Here is a 19340-nt window from a genome sequence, read left to right as displayed (position 1 = left end):
TCGAGTTCAGTTCCGGCGGAAGCAGCTCGCACAATTTTGATTCCGTCCAATCGGCAGTCGGCCGAAATTCACCTGGATTCCCAAGTTCACTTCGACTTGTTCAACTCACAACGAAATGTCACAAAAAACGTGAGCTGGGAGTACAAGACATGATGACAAGCTTACGAATAGGTTCAAAATCACCATCCTACCTGGTGACGGCATCGGTAAGTTTTCTTAAATTCCCGTACTCACCTCTACTCAGAACTCATGCCTAGGTCCTGAAGTCACTGGTCAAGCCGTCCGGGTATTAGAGACCATTGTCAAACTCACCAAACTCCCACTCGAGATTACGTCTTGTGATTTTGGTGGGGTGGCAATTGACAATCATGGAAATCCCCTACCCGAATCGACTCTGAAAAGTTGTAAAGAGGCAGATGCTATCCTTCTCGGTGAGTGGTTTCCCTAGCATACTTCTTGCATGTTCAGAGCTGGCGGGAGGGATGAGAGACGAAGATGCTGATCATAGGTGCTGTGGGTGGTCCGAAATGGGGTGTTGGACCTGTCAGACCTGAACAAGGGATTTTGAAACTTCGCAAAGAACTCGGTTTGTTTGCCAATATTCGCCCGGCCAATTTCGCCAGTGAATCTTTGTTAAAACATTCACCTTTGAAAGAAGAGGTAGCTCGCGGGACGGATATTATAGTCCTTCGAGAACTTATTGGTGGTATTTGTGAGTCTCGATCACTTCTTCCTCTTCCTCCTCTTCTTCCTTTCCTTCGACTACTACTGGTCTTGCATCGAATTACTATTCTTCCCACGTACTTCGCTGGGCCCGTGCGTACGTCCATTACTTGGCACATCTCACCTTGAAAATTCTCCACTCCACCAGAAGGTCTCACAAGGGTGACACATGATTGTGATTTAGTAACGAGTACTATCCGATTGTCGAAAAATTCAACCAGACTGATTTCAGACTTCGGTGACCGACAAGAAACCGACTCGACCGGTACCGCCTGGGACACATGTATCTACACTATCCCAGAAGTAGAACGTATAACCCGTGTGGCTTGTCAAATCGCTCTGGCTGCCGATCCTCCTTTACCGGTACATTCGATAGATAAAGCCAACGTACTCGCTTCTTCGCGTTTGTGGCGTAAGACGGTTACGGAACTTATGGCAAAGGAATATCCTCAACTCAAGTTGGACCATCAATTGGTAGATAGTGCAGCTATGATCATGGTGTCAAACCCGAGGAAGCTGAATGGGGTGGTTTTGACTGAGAACATGTTCGGGGATATGTAAGTTTGTCACTCTATTCAATATCATCTGATGTTCCCCTGCTCGACATTTGGCTCTTCCCAGCGACTCGGTGTGATGAGTCATGTAGGTCCGCTCGACGAAAGATTTTGTCATTTGGCCGTGTGGGAATATATCGATTTGGATAGAAATAGTAGAAGATATGTCTGGATCGTCTTGTCAGGGGTTATATCGGACGAGAAGGTTGTTAATCTACAGTCTCTCAGATGAAAGTTCCGTCATCCCTGGCTCTCTGGGATTACTACCATCTGCTTCTTTGGCAGGTGCTCCTGATCCAAATGCTACCGTTTCAGGGATATACGAACCGTAAGTGTTTCCTTCTCACCTTCCATAACCCATTTTTCAAGTACCATTCTCATTTTTCATCCTTGCAGTGAGCCCTATCAAAATGGAATCTACCATGCTCGCTTTGTGCACCAAGAAGGAAGTGACATCACTCACTCACCCTACATTCCTACATCGAATAGACATAACAGAGGAAGATTTCCCGAAAACCTTGACCTACCCAATCACTTGTGCTTCGAGTATTTATCAAGTCATATGGCCTTGATGATACGTCTCAATGCACAGCGAATATCGTTAACGTCACAGAATCCACGGTTCAGCCCCAGATATCGCAGGTCAAAATATCGCAAACCCCATTGGAACTATCCTATCAGCAGCCATGATGCTTCGTTATTCTCTCGGTCGACCTAACGAAGCTGACGCTATCGAAAAAGCAGTGTCTAAAGTCCTTGATGGGGCACAGCAGGGAGGTTTTGATTATCGAACTCGTGATTTGGGTGGAGAGAGGAGTACGACTGATGTAGGGGATAAAGTAGTAGAAGTTTTGGAGAAGATGTTGGGGTGATATTAAAGAAAGGTATGAATAGTGACCGTCATACTCGAGAATCGAAATCTAAACTAAAAACGTACATGGTGGTACGGGTGGAAAGGAGATACGGAAAATGCATCTGTTCCATACGGTACTGTATATGGCTCAACCTTCCAAAGCACAAAAGAACCCTCTAGTAGTGGTGGACTCATGGGCGATGTTGATTCGAGATGATTATGACAATAACGTGAACAACACACAACACAGAGATTGACAAAAAGATCAGAACAAGATCTGGTCTATGGAGATGTTTCTATATTCTATTACAATTTCGCTTTCACCCCGAAGCCCTTAGAAGGAATATCTGAGTTTCCGTGTCTGACCTCGATATCCACCCACTCCTTCAAACAAGTAACGAGCCGTTCGACATCCCTCGAACTCATATCCGCTCTTAAACAGATCCGAATACGTTCCCCACCAGGTGGTACGGAAGGAGGGACGACAGGTCGGATGATCATACCTTTTTCCAATAAGAACGCCGAGAGACGATGAGGATGAGGGGTAAGAAGACCACAGATTGCTGATGGTGCATCGACGGGGGGTGAAATCCATTTGTGAGTTGTTAATGTTTGAATTGAGGAGCTCGATGCTGCTTCCCAAGATGAACTCGATGATGTTTGCTCGGATGTTGTTGATGGCTGAGATGAAGATGCTGGTAGGGAGATTGATAGGGATGTTGATCCACTGAGAGAAAGGGACGGCTGGGAGGGTTGAGCGGGCTGGGAGAGGAGATGATTGGAGGGTGGTATGGGAGATTTGGGGGGAGCGTGAGGAGATAGCGTTGAGATAAAAGATGTTTCATCATTGTCTTGGGATGATTGTTGAGAGGTAGAAGGGTAGGGTAGTCGTAAGACGTTAGAGGGGGTTTTTGACAGTAATTCGTTCAGAAGTTTATGAAAATGTTGGATGAGGGCGAAAAGTCGTCTTCGTCGCTACTTGTCAGACAATTCCTCGCTTATCAATTCACGGACAAATTGTCAGGATGAATGATTAAGTTAGTGGAGGCGATCTACCCTCTCATTCAGGAGTTGACAGACGAACAGCCGACAAGCGGGTTGACAAGTAAATGAAGCGAATTTAGAGTGAGATCCCACTGAGACTTCGCATATCAATATGAGGATCAAAGGTAGACCAGTGTACCGTGAGAGTACTAGATGATAATGAAGCAGTTGAAGTGGTGAAGATGAAAGAAGGATCACCCACTTCATCACCTTCTGAACTTTGCAACAAATCCCATGCACACTCTAAAGCGATAACAGTTGAATGAGGTAATGCCGTTGAGAAGATCAAAGGTCTAGCAAAGTTGATAAGAAAAGTTCGTATTGTCTCCGGACCAAGTAAAACGGCTAATGAGTTAGCTCAAGTGACTTCCTTAGTTTACGTCGGCATACTTTACAATCCCTGGACATTGAGAAGTCTAGGTTGGTGAATACGAGAGGTATGAGTATGACATAGAAGCATTGAAGGCGTCAAATGCGATGATGAAAAAGGACTGTCGGAAGTAAAGACTGCGGCATAATGGATGAAGGAAAACTAGGAGTTGTAGACTAAGAATTCTAAAAAGTGATAAGATGTGAAAAGACCTTACAGGAAGATGAGTTAGAGGACTAATATTATTTCAACTCACCTCCCGAACATCCAACAGCTTTTCCAAAAGTCATCAACCTCACAATCCTCTTATGTACACCAAGAGAATATGCCAAACCTCTTCCTCCTTTCCCATAAACTCCGGTGGAATGAGCTTCATCCAATACCACACATTGTCTATATGAAGGAACGAGATTATCGAATACTTCCAACATTTTCAATAAAGGACAAAAATCTCCATCCATGGAATAAAGAGATTCCAAAGCTAGAAAAATCGTTCCTCCTCCTCCATCTGTCCTCAGAACATCCCTCTCTATCATTTTAATTCTACCTCCTCCTTCCTTCTGTCCCTCATCTAGATGAAAGCCTTCTTCAAGAGAGGTACTGTTTGAAAGAGTTTCCTCGTCTTTCAGAATTTCCTCTAAAACACTTCTGAAATCCTCAACATCCCGATGTTTCATACTCCTCCTTCTTTCCTCTTCCACCCTAGACGCTCTGAGACCAGAATGAACACTAGCATGTACCAATTCATCATATATAACCCAATCATCTTTTTGCGGTACAGTAGCAAAGAAAGAAACGTTGGCGTCCCATCCTGAATTGAAGAGTAAAGCTGATGGTGCGTCAAAATGAGATTGAAGTCTGCTTTCTAAAGCTAGATGAGAGGGTGTACAACCTGATAAGAGTCGGGAACCGGTGGAGCCGAATATGTTCGGAGAGGATGAGAGGGTGTTTAGATAAGATGTTCGAAGGTTAGGGGATGAGGTGAGGGATAGGTAGTCGTTTGAAGACTGTTCAGTCAGTATCAAGCTGTGTCATCGGGCATTTTCAAGGATTCTGGAGGTTTGAGGATGAAGAAGGAATGAGTGGAAGAATTTTCTTATCCATTTGGAGAGAAAAAGAAGAGTGAGGATTGATCGTCATGAATGATAGATGACAAGAAAGACTCACAAAATCCAACAACGAATCAGTGGGATACACTTTCAGGCTCCTGAACCGACCTTTTCCTTTGCGCTGGTTGAGGAGTTTCTCCAAGCGGGACTCGAGAAGACTCATTCTGTCTCCTCGATCCTCTTGAAGCAGACGCTTGAGGTCGTGGGTCGTGGGGAAAGTGGATTGACACTGCAGCACCCGCAAAGTTCCTTGGGATCGTCGTTAGATGGTTGGACAGCTGGAATGGACGCCAATCCCATCAGAAATTCGCTTTCCCACGGTCGTTAGAGATTTTCCCAGCCAATTTCGTTCCCAGCCCAGAATTTGAACATATTAATTAATGCATATCTCTACAAGATTCCTAGTGCCTACACAAATGTCCATGTTTTTTTATGCCAACGAGGTCTCACCGGATGTCCACATGTGCCAACGAGATCTCCCCAACATCAGTTGTTGAAATTACCCCTCCACCTCAGTTGATAATCGCGATAGCCGGTCCGATGTTCGACGCGGCAGTCGCATCCTCCGCGCTGGCGAATGGTCCTTCTGAATCAGTGAGAAGGATCAAAGTCAAACCGTTGAGCTCGTGTGCGACATAGGGGAACTCGGCGGCGAAGATAGTCTGACCATCTTGCGTGCTGTTGGTGGTGGGAACGACCACAGGAACGTTTTGTTGGTTGATGTAAACGGCGTTGAGTGGAGCGGTCGAGTTGAGATCCGTCGTGGCTACGGAGAGGTAGATGGTGGAGTCTGTCGCATTGGGTGGGTTCAGGAGGGTGAGGGGTTTGAGAGTTTTGAGTTGGATATCTCCGATGTTAGGGCATGAAGCGGGGTCGACGAAAGTTTGGAGAATAGAGAAAGCGAGCTCGCGAGTGGATCGGGTGAGGAAAGGAAGTTCGTTGGGGATTTTCCCGAGGAGGACGCTGTTCGGAGTAAGCTTCCGGTCTGACATCCACAAGGGTCTCTCCTTCATCCACCACGAGGAGGGGTGTGAGGGATGTAGGATAGGGGACACGCAGGAAAGAAAAAGTTACGAAGATGAAAGAGTGTGGAAGGGTTGAGAAAGAGAGCTGAACTCACCGATACCATCCCTCTTGTTCACCTTCCTGCCCAATCACAGAGGCAATCGCACCAGTGAAACCCGCTTGTTCAGGCGTCTGAGCAAAGTTCACTATCACATCCTGCAATGTACCTAATACGACACTAGTGAAAGTAGCCGCAAAGTCGATAGCCTCGTACAAGCTGCTCACTGGGAAGTTGTAATTCGTGCAAGGTTGAATAGGATCAGCTCCGAAGTGTTGAAGAGCGCCGTTGGCCGTCAAAGCGTGAAGCTGCTCTTGTGCGACGGTAATGTTGATTTGTCGGATCAAGAATTCACTGTCCCAATCGTCCGGAATCTCATAACCGTCGATACCGTCCGTGATATTTCGGAGCAGCTGAACGAAGAAAAGCGTCTCGAAAATTTCGTTGAAAGCGATAACACGGAAATTGTCGAGGGAGTCAGAGGTGATATTAACCGGAGGAGTGGAATTTGATAATGTACCGAACGCTTGCTGTTCGATCTGAGCTAGTTGATCAGGGTTAGGATTGGGGAAACCATCTTCGAGTGGGAAAGTAGTGGGAAGAGGCCAAGCGGAAGCTAAAAGGCCAGAGCCGAGAGCAAGGAGGAGTGTAGCTGAGTGCATGTTGAGACGAGAGTGAATAGTATTAGAGATGAGTTTAAGATTATGAAGCTTTATGAGATAGATTGGAAGGATGTAAGATGAGAAGATGAGAAGATGAGGGACGAGGATGAGGATCTTACCTTGGCTGTGGGATTTATATAACTTTCATGGAGGATGGTGAGAAGTGAAATGTTAGCTTGTCGCCATTCAACCCGAAAGGCCGATTGTCTAAGGGATACACGGAAGGATGGGTGAAAGTACCATGTTGGCACTGCCGCAAATGAGGCGTCATCGATGGTTCGATGGATCGATGGGACTAGTGGGCCATTAAAGGGGAGGGAGAGGGAAGAGAAGAATACGACAGTGTAAGTCGGCCGGGACGCCTTTGTCAGTGCCTGTGTCATCAGTCATCGCATCATAGCTATTCGAGGGTGAAGGACGAGAGAGGCAGTACGATACACACATCAGGGGTAGAGGCCGTCGATCCGGAGTTCCGTTCCACCATTAACCCTCGATCCTTCGAGGCTTTTGTTCAGGCGAAAGGCAGCGGGAACCCTACTTGCTGGCTTCTGATGACGACATAGACGGATTACGACTGCATGACCTGCATGAATGGGATCAGCTGCTGTCATGATTGTCAAATGGCCGAATGGCGGGATCGGCGTGAGGCTTCGGACTAGAGAAGAAGGGGGAACACCACGAAAGCTTGTCAGGACCAAGGTTGTTAATTTTAGAGACTAGTGAGCCTAGTGAAGAGGGTACGACCGTACGAGTGCCTCAATCTGTTGATCTATCCTCCTCAATCGGCCGATCCTTGTTCGAAGCTAAAGTTCAGAATGAGTGGATCGGCGAAAGAGGAAGATTTTTTTTGCTTCCGGGATGTCAAGTGGCAGTGTTTGTGGCGGTTCGAAGGATGTGGGCAAAACAGGCTTACAAGGATTAGGGCTATGCGAACATAGCCTGGAGGCGATAGAGACATGAGGCAGATGGAACGAGGAAGGGAGGCGGAACCCAGATACTCCCAAGTTTGAATGTATGAGTGATGGTTTTACACTTGCTGAGGTCTGCAGGATCCCGTTTAGGGCATTGCAAGTAGTAGTTCTTCGGCCCGTCCTCTCTAGTATGTACGCCATCTCTGCTTCCCCCCTTCCCCCTGTAGATCTGTGAGCTGAGGGGCTTAGAAGCGCATTTGTAGCTGTCCCAGTTCCATGTATGTCGTGCCCTGCATGCCTGCACATGTTACCTGTCAAATGCAAGTTTGGGTGTTACGGAGGAAATTCCCGCTTTGGGAATTTGTGTGGGGACCCCGCCACATCCTTTCGCGGAGCCCACCTTGGACTGCCCTCTCAATGCTTCGCTAAGTAGAGTACTTACTCGTACTTACCACCGTATCTGTTCATAATGACTCAAGTACAAGACAATGTTACAGTCACTCGAGAGTATATCCTAGGTCCTGAGAATACCCCTTTTTACACGATTCGAGTGAGTCATGACATCCGTCTGCCTCGACTTCTGCTGATCACCAGTGGGCTCCAAAGAACGAGGAACCAAAAGCTCATGTGGTATTTGTGCATGGTCAGTTCCCCTCTCTTCTCTCGCTCTGCCGCCAAGCCTGATGAATATGAAGTGAAGAATTATTGATGAGCTCAGGTTTTGCTGAACATGTCGAACGATATACACATTTCTTTCCTATCCTAGCTTCACCCCCTTACTCACTCAGTATCTTAGCCTTTGATCAAAGAGGACATGGACGTACTTCTCAAGAACCTCTCACGTCCTCTTCTTCAGAAGTTATTCAATGGAAGAAAGAAGGTAGACCAGTGAAATTAGAGAAGAACGCCAAAAGGAGAACTGGAGGTTGGGCAAAGATCTTACCTGATATCGAGTGGTTTGTGAGGTACGAACATGATCGGGCCAAGAGTAAAGGCAAAAAGTTATTCTTGTGGGGTTTTAGTATGGTAGGTTTCTTCATTCGTGTAAGAGTCAGAGTATGGACTTATCAATAGGGAGGAGCGGAGGTATTGAGGTTCACTCTGAAATCTTCTTCGCAGATTAGGACTTTGGTAGCTGGAGTCATCGCTGGTGGAAGTTTGATCAGGTTGAAAGATGCTGCTCCGTGGATAAAAGTGAGTAAAATTGATATTGCCATCAGATTATCCTTCTCCTCCTTCCACTCTGTCTCTGCATATGATGACCATCCTCCTCGTTGCGCTCTCGACGCACATACGAAGTCTCTCCCTCTCTCTTCATGATCTTTCTTCCAACTTGCTCTATCAAATCGCTCTGGCGACTATTTTGACGAGAGGAATCTGTCATATTTCTGTAATAATACTAGCTCGGGTTCACTGCTAACGTGTCAGCTCAAAGCAGGTACTCTTGCTGCCAATCTAGGGCTAGGTAATATGCTCATCCCTGCTCCTATGGATAGTACCGTCAGTCTCCCGTCTCCTCTTCCCCCCTTCCCTCATTTCGATTTCCTCCATTTTCCTCTCCCCTTCTCATTTCTCCTACTTTTCCATGTATGTCATCCACTGACTCTCCCAGCTCTTCTCTCATAATCCAGAGTCCAATGAACGGGCCCAACTCGACCCTTTCTGCGAACAAATCGGCTCCACCCGCGGGATGGCAGACATGATCAATGGTGGTGCCCTCCTCGATCGTTCCGAAGCATGGGAAGCGTGGCCAAAGGAGATGCCTTTGCTGGTATATCATGGAGGTGAGGATGGGATTTGTGATGTTGAAGCAGCACGAAGGTTTGAAAGGGGGGTAAAGGCGGCGGATAAGACTTTGTATGTCGTCGAGGTGAGTTTCCTCTTTGTGCCACCATCAATTTTCTTGCTACCACCTCCGCCTGGAAGATAGATCAGTCATTAAGCGTTCAAGAAATCACTCGTGGATCATGTAGGGATAGATGTCTCTCAGGAGGAAAGGGGGTAGATGAGGAGAGAGAAAGATGGAGAGGAAAAGAAGGCAAGAGGGAACGAAGGAAATAGAAGGGTAAAAGAGAAAAAGTGCTGACGAAAAGGGGATGTATCATGAAGTACATAACGAATACGAACCTGTACCTACTCAGGTTGCCACTACTGTCGCTCAGTGGATTATCGATCGTTCGGGAGTGAACCTCGATATCACTACCACCACAATTACTTCTGATGCCGATACGACATCCAAATCTGCCGAACCGGACCTCCCGACTCTGGCAGTAAAGGAGACGGAAGCAGAGAAATATGAGCGAAAGGAAGGAGATGAAGGAAAGGATTATGCGGTACATGGGTCTAATGAAGCTGGGGAAGAAGGTGTTCAGACTTCTACTGGAGTTGCGAAACTTTGACCATACGAGTCTTCGCCCATTTCATTGCTGTCATGTAGTTTTGATACATTACTCGTACATATGTATAATCAGATGACCAAGTTGGAGCACATTGAATGGAAATACTACAATTACTCATGTGATGAATACAGTTCGAGTACTCCGACTCTACTCGTACTGTATTATCGAATTCTCTCCTTTAAGTACTTGATTCAATCCAGCTTCGTCCGTATAAGAATAGCGTATCATCATGACCCAAGACCAACAATTGTGGATCCAAATTGCATGACTTCAATTCTGTGGACGTGAACGTGGAATACGTATACATCAACTCTCATAGTGTACTACAATCCTCTTCCCTCGCTTTAACAGCCCATAACTACCTATCAACCACTTCAACTCGTCATACAAATAATTCCAGATGTGATCCAAAAACAACGAAAATACCTCTGTCAAAGATCAGAGATAAGTTACGATCAAGCAGGATCACCGGAAGTATCCCTATTACCAGCTAAACCAGGTCCATACTCTAATTGTGAATATTCTAATCCGGTAGTATCGGGATAAGATAATCCTGGGTATTCCGTTATGCCCGCCAACTGTTTAGCGCGATCGGAAAGGATCGGTTTATCGTCTGGTACTTCACGTTCGTTTGGTGTTTTCTTACCGAATATTTGAGTACCACGTTCACGGAAGATGAGGGGGTCGTGGGACTGAAATGAGTTAGTGTTACTGGTCCACTCTTTGTATAAACGGTCCGGGACACTCAGATAGCCCAAACGGCTGCGAAGCAGATGTGTGGATGAGAGAGGACGAAAGGGTTGGAAGAGAGAGAAGGAGGATAGGGAGGGAGGAGAGGGACACAGGGAAAGAAATGGAGAAAAGATGAAAACTCACGGTCATACCCCAATCTTTCATGAGACGTTTTCTTACCGCAAGACATTCCGGAGTAGCATCTTTGGCAGGTTTGTAACAAACGTCTGATCATTAGTCTCGCTTCTTTTTTTTCACCTCTCACTTGACATCTTGAAAGACAATCAGTCGCAAACTCTGTGACCCCTTTATCGTCGATATGGTGAGCCCAAACCCACGTAGAGGAGCAGAAAGCAAAAGTCTTATTGACGCAAGGCGCATGATATCGCCATCTTCGCTTTATGTGATCATGGAGAATAGGAAAAGAAGATATCGGAAGAAATGGAAGTCGAACAACTTACACATGGCCAAACGAGGATTATCACCCTCAGCATGAGCACCATAATGTACACAACGCGAATCCCACAAAAGTAAATCACCAGGTTCACAAGCGAGTTTGGTCCATTTACATCCGTGATCATAAAACCATTGCATTTGTTTTTCGGTGAAAGAGTATTGATCGAGCCATGACCATCCGTCGGCGGGTTTATCGGCGTCGTTCTCTTCGAAGAATTGGTTGTAAAGTTGAAAAGAACCATCGAGGATCATGAGACCTCCATCTTTGGGTCCGTTGTCGGCCTGGAACGTCAGCTTGAACTCTTCCTGAATAAAGTCCACTTGGTCAAGGATGATTCGCAAGTGGGGGAGTTGATACCTCGTAATAAATCATAAGTGGAAAGGGATTGAGACGTCATAAATAGATGGGTGTATGGATGTCAGAGTGTAGAAAAGTAGAGCATTGTACATAGAGGGAGAATGAGCGAACGGGGGGAGGGATGGAGGGATGGAGGGAAACTCACCAAGTTGATGATACCTTGAATACAATGTTTGTAACGTTTTAAAGGACTTTGATCCACATGAGGCCAGGGTTCGGCCCTCCAACCAAGATCATCTTTATAAGGAAGGGTAATGTTGATACCGTCTACATAATTAGCGTTTCACTCGTCTTCCCCTGTTCCCACAAATTTCAGCAAGGACTAGAGAGATAGATAGAGCGGCGAAAAGATAAGATCATATATGCGAGTGAATGGAAATCATCAGGTCGTGGGGTCATAAGAAGAAGATATGTTGATATACCAAAAGAAACAAGCAATTGATCAGTTCCCCAAATCTTTGCGAAAGCATCGATCAAAGCGGGTTCACTTCTCATATCCCAAACGAATTGTTCGTGTCCAACTCCATTCCGATTGATGAGACCGGCTCTTGTCATTAGCATATCTTCTGTAACGTCTTTTATACTTCTATCCCTCCCATTGGAGTAATCCATTTTGCCGCCCTTCGAGACTCCCTCTTGTAAAATGCCAAGACTGCCTGGGGTTGGACTCCTAAGGCGAGAGATCTGACGAGTCGCACGTATGTACAGGTAAAAGAATGGAAGAGAGGGGAGAAGGAGGAGAAGAGAGAGACAGAGAGAATCATGACTCACTTGTTGAAAGCTGGCATGTTTTTTATCTGCCAAGTCTCTCTATCATCCCTCTTAAAACCCGTACCGTACTTTTCCGCCCATTCATACATCCTATCAACATATTTAGCGGCTTTCTCTTTTGGCACCACACCCTTGACGACTGTCCACTGATTGTCAGTTCTAGTACTATTCCATGGAAGAAAGCAACGCTGGAAATGACGAGTCAGTAAGGTGGACGCTGATAATCGAGCGAAGATATGCTGACAAGGATTCAGATACGCAGAGGTGATGAATAGAAAGACATCAAACGAACAAGATAGAAAAGAAGCCAGAGGGGTAAGGGGGAAGGGAGGAGGAGGCGGGAAGAAAGGATATGACAACTCACGCCTTTCTCATCCAAATCAGGATAAGCAGAAGTAATAGGAGCTTCCGTTTGTCCACGAAGTTTTAAAGTTCCCGTGGTCGTGGGAGAAGTAGGAGTGACAGTTTCGGTCGAAGTAGCTACTGGCATTTTGTTTTGAGAGACACTGTCAAAGTAAGAACAATGGTAAGTCAAGTTTGATTTAGTCAGAAATGTTTTCGTTGAACAGTCAGTGGACCGATGACAGGGGTTTATATATCTTTAGACTTAAACCCTAGAGAATTCACCATTTTACAGGTCGTCAACCGGCTCTGTGGAGTTTGTCAGTGAGGGTTCATGAGACCAAAGGGGAAAGACGGGGGAGTTGAGAAATCAGGAAAGTCTGGGATAGAGGGGGGTATAGCAGTTTAACCGGCCAACCGGGGTCCGCTCCGCACACCGGTTATACCGATCACTGGGGACCCCACATTATTGGTGTTTTTGGTATATGGCGCCTAGCTCAGCTGCTATGAGAAATGGCACAACTGAGTGTATGCTACAGATTCATCATATTCGCCAGATCAACGATACCCCATCGTCCCCCGCACTGACCACTACTTGACTATCAACCGACTCGTCTGGTGAATCTGAAGAAGGAGCAGGGACAGGGGCAGGGGCAACGCATACACCATTCACCACACCCGCATGTCCCTTGTGTTCAGCCACGAGGACACCGGTTCGGACATCCCATGTTTTGAGAGTCGAGTCTGCCGAAGCGGAGGTGATGAGGTGTACTTTGGGTGGAGGATGGGGAGCGAGGGAAGTGATAGGTTCCTGTAGTGTCAGCTTCAGTAGGCGGACAAATCACGGTTGATAACTACGCGCTTGATGTTCATGTTTGAGAGTCGACGTTTTACCAAGTGAACAGCCATATTACACGTCAATCTAAGAGCGTTCTAGTGGATAAAGGAGCGAGGGAGGGTTAGGGGAACGCGTACTTGTAGAAGGAGAAACTTACTTCATGTTGGATCTCCGCTCGAACTCTTCCCGTATTTACATCCCAAACGAACCCCTTTCCATCAGTTCCTCCACTAATCAAAACCACCCCCTTCCCTCCACCGGCACCCTGGAAAAGATCGATAAACTGCAACGCTTCCACGCTTTCTCCTTCCGCATGTCCCACAAGGGTGTTCAGCACGTTGCCTTTGGCGAGGTTGACTAATCTGACTCCGCCGGCTGCACCACCCACAGCAGCTATTTGACCGTTCGGACTAACAGCGAGAGACGTAATGCCGTGTATTGCTGGATCCAGTTCGGGCGAGTTGGGAGGAACAAATATGGAAGTCTTCCATATTGGTGTAGGTGAACGAGGGTCCCAGAGGATGAGTGAAGAGTCGAGGGAGGATGTGAGGAGGGATTTAGCCGGGTTTGGGAAAAGACCTGCTGTGCTGGATAATGTGTGAGAGGAGAGAACTGCCATTGTTTGGCCGGAGGGTACTAAATTGTTAGATGCCTGTTATGACGACGAGTCAAGACTTGCGTGTCACTTGAGGGAGAATATGAAACTAAATGGATGAGAGGATGATGTGAGACTTACGATTGAACATCCAAACTTGGGCATCTTCACAGCCAACAGCCAAGACAGGACCTTTTGGATGCCACTGAAGCCACTTGTACGTCAGATCAAAAGCTTCCAGACAGTCACTTCGCCTCTCATTGGCTCTAAAATCATTCTTGCAAACATTTCTAAGCTTTATCCTGAAAATGTCTGCCCACCATTTCACCGTGCCACTGATCTACAATGAGAATGAAGCTGGAGGTGGCGGATGAACAAATGAGGAATCACCATAACGTGTTGAGAATCCAAAAAAAAGAACAGGTGGATAACCAAGAATGAGTGAAGCAATCCAGAGAGAAACTCACCACAACTTCACTCCCCGTCTCTAAACTAGTTAAAAATTCCCAAATCTTCCAACCATCTTTCCCGACCCTTCTCCATACCCTGACCCTTCCATCCATACCACCAGTAGCTACCATTTCTCCATCATGACTCCATCCCACTGCTACCACAGAATCCGTATGACCCGTCAATTTGATAGGAGGGAATGTTTCACTATTGATATCCGTCGTCGAGGATGGAGGAAGGGGACAGAAGATATAACCCAAGTCATCTTCCCCTCCTGATATTGCAAGTGGAGGAGAGGGGAATAGAGGATGGACAGAGATGGTAAAGACTGATTGACCTGATGCGTGAAGTGCTAGGCGTCAGTAGTCACTCTTGTTATTCATGGATCATGGAAGCAAACACAAAGGTAAGGACCAGTATCTGAAATTTGTAATCTCGAGGTATTTGTGAAGGGGTGATTGATAAGTAAGCTTGAGGAATCTACGACGCATTTACAAGTGAAGCGGGAGATACTATGAAGAGCAAAAAATAGTTCGATAGATAATTATGAACCTCAAGGAGATCTCAATGAGATGACGAGGGTTGAGATAACTACTCACAAGTAACACCCCAACTATTATCTTCCCTCTCCACATCCATTCCTTCTTCCATTTCCTCTGGCGGAGCACCAATGATTATCTCTCCATCATAACCCTCATTATCCTCTTCTTCATCCATCATCTGATCTCCGTCATCTTCGTAAACCTCTACGACATCTTGTTCGTCTATATCAGATTGGTCTGGTTCGTCTTCGTGAGGGTGGCAGTGAGACATTTCGCTCTGGCAGATTCAAGATTTCCTCCAATGGGTCTGAAAGACCGTGGCTTACGGGTATGTAGTTCTATAGGCCAGATTATATATCAGATCTGTGTGGAGGTGTGCAGGCTGCTAGAAGGTACGTTTGAGATATGCTGAGCAATACGGGTCAAAAGTTGAAAGTGGACCTCGGTCAGGGGCAATTCATGTCATATTTTTGGACATCCGTGGGAAAGTAAACCAGTCCATTGGCGGCGGTGGACGAGGTATGCATTTGACTAACTTATTACAACAGATGTACGAAATTGAGATACCCCTGTTGATACGATATATGAGCAAAGATATAGAGATGATAACAAGGAATCAAATATAGAGATGCGAGTGGACCGAAATATCAAACATACAGTGTGTGAATATGGAAGTAGACCAAGATATCCAAGATCGGGAGAAGAAAATGACCACAGAAAACAACAACTCAACCATCCGCATTACGCAACTCTGGAGGTACGTATCGTAAGCCCACATAGTCGAAGATCTCCCTTTCAGTAGGTAAATTGATCTCCGTCGTTGTGCTGGGATCGATGAGACCTGCTCGGAATTTGAGTCCTCTGACTGGATCAGTAACAGACCCCAACAACGATACAAGTCTGTGAGCAGCCTCCAACCTCAACCAAAGGGACGTAGGGAACTGTTTTCTTCAGATAAACTCGATAAAGTGTTCAAGCTTGTAGATATGAGAAATATGGCGATGTATGATAAGAGCGTGAGATAGATGAGTATTGAGTAGGAGTGAGTGTAAGAAAGATAGAGTAACATATTCCTTGAAACATACCTTCGTTCTATATGTCTCCGCAAATCACGCTCAAACATCATACTCCCACTCCAACTCAATACCGCCGCAGCGTATCTCTCCTTCGGCGCCGAAATCAAATCTACACGTCTATGCAATCTCCCCTTTCCTGGTAAACGAAAGATAACAAATGCTTTGTCGAGATTATCAAAGTTGTTGGGTGTGGAATGTATCGGTGTTTCAGCATCACGGGAAGTGGTATCTTTTCGTCAATTTCCATCACAGTCCAAAGGGAGAGAAACATGTACGAACGTAGGACGTGAGTGATTATGTCCACTGTACTGAGACGTAATGTCAAGTCGCGTAAAAGTCCAACATCTTGACCCTCTCGAGGGGGGCAGAAAACTATGTCCACGTCATTAGATTGAGGTTTACCTCGACGGTATCTAAGATATGAGCTGATTGACGAGATATGATATGGGGGGGATATCAGTGATTCAAGAACTGAGAAGATTGAGACACATCATAGAGCGAGAGGAATGAGGGTGGAGAAAGAGACGATACTCACCCTCCAGTGATGGTATATTGACAACCGTCCAATAAAGCGGAAAGATGTTCCATCACGCAATCTGCGATTTCTTGTACCTCGTCCCTTGGTATTCTATCCTCGTCAGTTTTCCTCCTCACTGTTCTGTCTCTGCTCTGTTGGCGATACGTTCCATGATGACAACAGCAGATGTGGTTGAACTCACCCTCCCCATTTCGCCGTTCATTCGATGATGACTTAAGAGATGTGATCAAACTCACGGAGTATCTAACTCGCTCTTCAATCCCATCCAAGCTTCCACAATATCAACATGCAACATCCCTCCTGACTTCCTTCTTCTTATCTTTTCCTTTTCCCTGACCTCGGGCGCTTCACCCGCTAAGAATTCGTAGTGTTTCCTCACATCCTCAAGAGTTCGGCAATTCCATTTATCATATAACTCTTTTGCGGTGACTTTGCCGATGGTATAAACTGAGGCGAATTCGTTCAAGGCTTGATATCTTGAAGAAGAGAGTATGTTTTGAGATTCTGCGACTGAACCTGTGGAGAGATATTCATCGATCTGAGATCAGTCACAGCCTCACTTTCCTGCCCTTCTGCCGTGAGTACTTCGTGTCGTCCCGCGTCCTCTGTTCCCGGGCTTGAAATGCAGTGTCTCAGGATGCTATAGCTAGCTGAGTTGAGATATGGGAAAGAAGGAGAAAGAACTGGAAATTCACTCGAATGGCAACTTTCTCCCCTACATCTGCAAGTTTCATAGCTTCTTTCCCTGACCTTATACGTCTTGGTACGGCTTCATATCAGTCCCGCTTGTTAATTCTTATTCACCCACATTTCAACATCTGCAAATAAGCCTTCGAACACATATGAAGATGAGATAGGCTCTCACACTTAAACTCCTTCTGTAACTGAGGACATTGGAATTGACCTGATCTCTATCTTCATATTCTCGATAGAGTAAGATAGGTTTTATGGCGTCGATCTGACTGTCAATATTGTCCTGTGAGGAGTCTTCTTCATGACCTTCCTTCATCTGCTTCCGCCCTTAGGTCCTCCACATTCGACCGGTCCAGTGACCTGTTTCGCAAAGTGGGGTCGAAAGAACACTCACGATATCCTGATTGACACATGTGAGAGGACAAGGTCTCAGTATACACAATCTCGGTATGTCTTCTAATTTCACATCCTCGGAATACATCTCGATATCTCCTTCTTCCTCACTACTGTCATCTTCTCTCGCTTCTCCCTCGTCCTCTTGTTCCCCCTTCTCCTCACTCCCTCTTCTCTTCCTCTTCCTCATCGGACAAGATATCACCTCCAGTTCTGCTTGCGGCCGAAGCAACAAGTACTTATCTCTCTCTGGTAATCTCGGGATACCTCCATTTTCATCTTCCGTAGCCGCGCTTAGACATCTTTCATACGACTCATAAATCCATTCCTCGCTCACCACCACAACAGCATCGATCCATTCTCCTAACGCCCTACTCAAACGTGGCCTCCCACGAAGAGCGGTGATGACAAAACGTGCTTGTTCCGGACCGACACATCGACCTCCCAGATCGTCGATGCATTGATACACCCTGGCGAGATCGATTTTAGGGGAGAGGACGTGGAAGGTGAGTGCTGCGAAGAGAGGGTAGAGGTGATGGAGGGGTTGTTGATGTGCGTGGGTGTTTGAAGAGGAAGGTTGAGGAAGTGCTTGAATGGAAGGTCTAGTAGGCATCGAATAAGTAACAAGTCACTGGTAGTTTGTAGTCCTGTAGTCTTGGCTATCGGCCATCGGCCATCGGATCGTGAGGATGACTTGGATGTTAGCCCATGACAACTTATCATAACGTCCTGGTAGCTTAACGGCTGAGTTGATGAAGTCATACTCTTTGGCGCGTAGGGATAATCCCGACGGACCTTGAATTAATCCCGACGGAAATTTGGCCATTTCTCCCATTTCCAGTCACAACTGACCCAAATCCCTACACTACTCACCCAAATCCCTACACTACTCACCCAAATACCTGCACTCTCTCAATATCGAGAGTTATTGAGATGTAAGACATGTAAACTGATCCTAGACAGTCCAGGATGCATTTGATGCATAGAGATCATGTGTATCATGCATATTGACAGATCCGAAAATGCATTTTCGGACCCGAAAACGGTCCGAAAGCGTCGTTTTCGGATCCGAAAGCGTCCGAAAGCGTCCGAAACGCCCGAAAGTGGTCCGAAAGTGGTCCGAAAGTGAAATTTCCTGTTTAAAGGGAGGGATCACATAATCCGAAAACCGGTCCGAAAACCACTCTAGGGCTGTCAATATGCATGATACACATGATCTCTATGCATTTCATGCATCCTGAACCCTGCAGGATCATTCTACATGTCTTACATCTTCAGAATCTGCAATATTGATGAAGTGTAGGGATTTGGGTGAGTAGTGTAGGTATTTGGGTGAGTAGTGTAGGGAAATGGGTGAAATGGCCAAATTTCCGTCGGGATTAATTCGAGTTCCGTCGCGATTATACAGTTTCGCTACTCTTTGTGAGCTCACGACATAAGTATGGGGCTCCGCAGTCGTCATTCAGGAGTAACATGATCACATGAGTACTCCGACTGGCCAACTACTTTACTTATACGCTTAGCTACATATGCATCTTACTACTTGTGGGGTTACGATAGTCTATTCACTTCGCTACATCCTCTACTGATACCCATGTCGACGATCGACGAGATCACGATAGTAATCAACGAATGCACTGGCCCTTCTAGAGGGAGATGAAACAAGACAAGGGTAAATAGAGCTTACCCTTCACCATCCAATGCTACCATGCTACCCTGCATATAGAATGTAGATCATCCCCAGATTTGTGGATTGGCATATTGGTTCATGAACTGGCGGACCGCATTTGGGTTCCTTGACGGATCCCTTCCCTCATCAACAAGCCGAGTGAGGGTGTGGACAATCCTTGCCTCGGGGGACATAAGAG

The 19340-nt window shown here is 46.2% G+C and overlaps 7 protein-coding genes across 7 annotated transcripts; 2 read left to right on the top strand and 5 right to left on the bottom strand.

The window, feature by feature from the left end:
- Positions 1–98: 98 nt before the first annotated feature.
- Positions 99–2271, top strand: TREMEDRAFT_74395 (uncharacterized protein). Its single transcript, XM_007006234.1, has 7 exons — positions 99–129; positions 172–206; positions 258–431; positions 509–712; positions 956–1280; positions 1498–1605; positions 1891–2271. Exons 1-7 carry the CDS (start codon positions 116–118, stop codon positions 2147–2149), a joined length of 1119 nt encoding a protein of 372 aa, XP_007006296.1. The 5' UTR covers positions 99–115; the 3' UTR covers positions 2150–2271.
- On the bottom strand, positions 2231–4908 carry TREMEDRAFT_74394 (uncharacterized protein). The gene is made up of 4 exons (XM_007006233.1): positions 4712–4908; positions 3801–4551; positions 3377–3519; positions 2231–3105 (listed from the first exon to the last, which is right to left on the bottom strand). Exons 1-4 carry the CDS (start codon positions 4814–4816, stop codon positions 2437–2439), a joined length of 1668 nt encoding a protein of 555 aa, XP_007006295.1. The 5' UTR covers positions 4817–4908; the 3' UTR covers positions 2231–2436.
- A 257-nt stretch (positions 4909–5165) lies between these two features.
- Positions 5166–6336, bottom strand: TREMEDRAFT_22632 (uncharacterized protein; the record flags this gene model as incomplete). The annotated part of the gene is made up of 2 exons (XM_007005909.2): positions 5166–5616; positions 5774–6336. Coding segments are annotated over 2 exons (1014 nt in total), but the record flags the coding sequence as incomplete, so codon positions are not given.
- Positions 6337–7785: 1449 nt separating this feature from the next.
- TREMEDRAFT_16698 (uncharacterized protein) lies at positions 7786–9457 on the top strand (the record flags this gene model as incomplete). The annotated part of the gene is made up of 7 exons (XM_007005902.1): positions 7786–7839; positions 7884–7932; positions 8008–8315; positions 8364–8483; positions 8718–8789; positions 8902–9159; positions 9383–9457. Coding segments are annotated over 7 exons (936 nt in total), but the record flags the coding sequence as incomplete, so codon positions are not given.
- A 686-nt stretch (positions 9458–10143) lies between these two features.
- On the bottom strand, positions 10144–12495 carry TREMEDRAFT_63948 (uncharacterized protein; the record flags this gene model as incomplete). The annotated part of the gene is made up of 7 exons (XM_007006156.1): positions 10144–10380; positions 10565–10647; positions 10882–11158; positions 11380–11501; positions 11657–11781; positions 12006–12151; positions 12370–12495. 7 exons carry the CDS (start codon positions 12493–12495, stop codon positions 10144–10146), a joined length of 1116 nt encoding a protein of 371 aa, XP_007006218.1.
- A 379-nt stretch (positions 12496–12874) lies between these two features.
- TREMEDRAFT_40147 (uncharacterized protein) lies at positions 12875–15022 on the bottom strand. Its single transcript, XM_007005990.1, has 5 exons — positions 14830–15022; positions 14248–14582; positions 13922–13994; positions 13343–13821; positions 12875–13158 (listed from the first exon to the last, which is right to left on the bottom strand). Exons 1-5 carry the CDS (start codon positions 14948–14950, stop codon positions 12892–12894), a joined length of 1275 nt encoding a protein of 424 aa, XP_007006052.1. The 5' UTR covers positions 14951–15022; the 3' UTR covers positions 12875–12891.
- A 478-nt stretch (positions 15023–15500) lies between these two features.
- Positions 15501–18085, bottom strand: TREMEDRAFT_32680 (uncharacterized protein; the record flags this gene model as incomplete). The annotated part of the gene is made up of 9 exons (XM_007005918.1): positions 15501–15633; positions 15858–16077; positions 16128–16261; positions 16384–16467; positions 16623–16924; positions 17082–17155; positions 17195–17204; positions 17252–17344; positions 17474–18085. The coding sequence occupies 9 exons, from the start codon at positions 18083–18085 to the stop codon at positions 15501–15503; spliced, it is 1662 nt and encodes a 553-aa protein (XP_007005980.1).
- Positions 18086–19340: the final 1255 nt, after the last annotated feature.

This window comes from Tremella mesenterica (assembly GCF_000271645.1).
Source record: "Tremella mesenterica DSM 1558 unplaced genomic scaffold TREMEscaffold_9, whole genome shotgun sequence".
Lineage (NCBI taxonomy): Eukaryota > Fungi > Basidiomycota > Tremellomycetes > Tremellales > Tremellaceae > Tremella > Tremella mesenterica.
The sequence above is the reverse complement of the archived record's forward strand: the minus strand, read 5'-3'. Positions and strand labels throughout refer to the sequence as shown.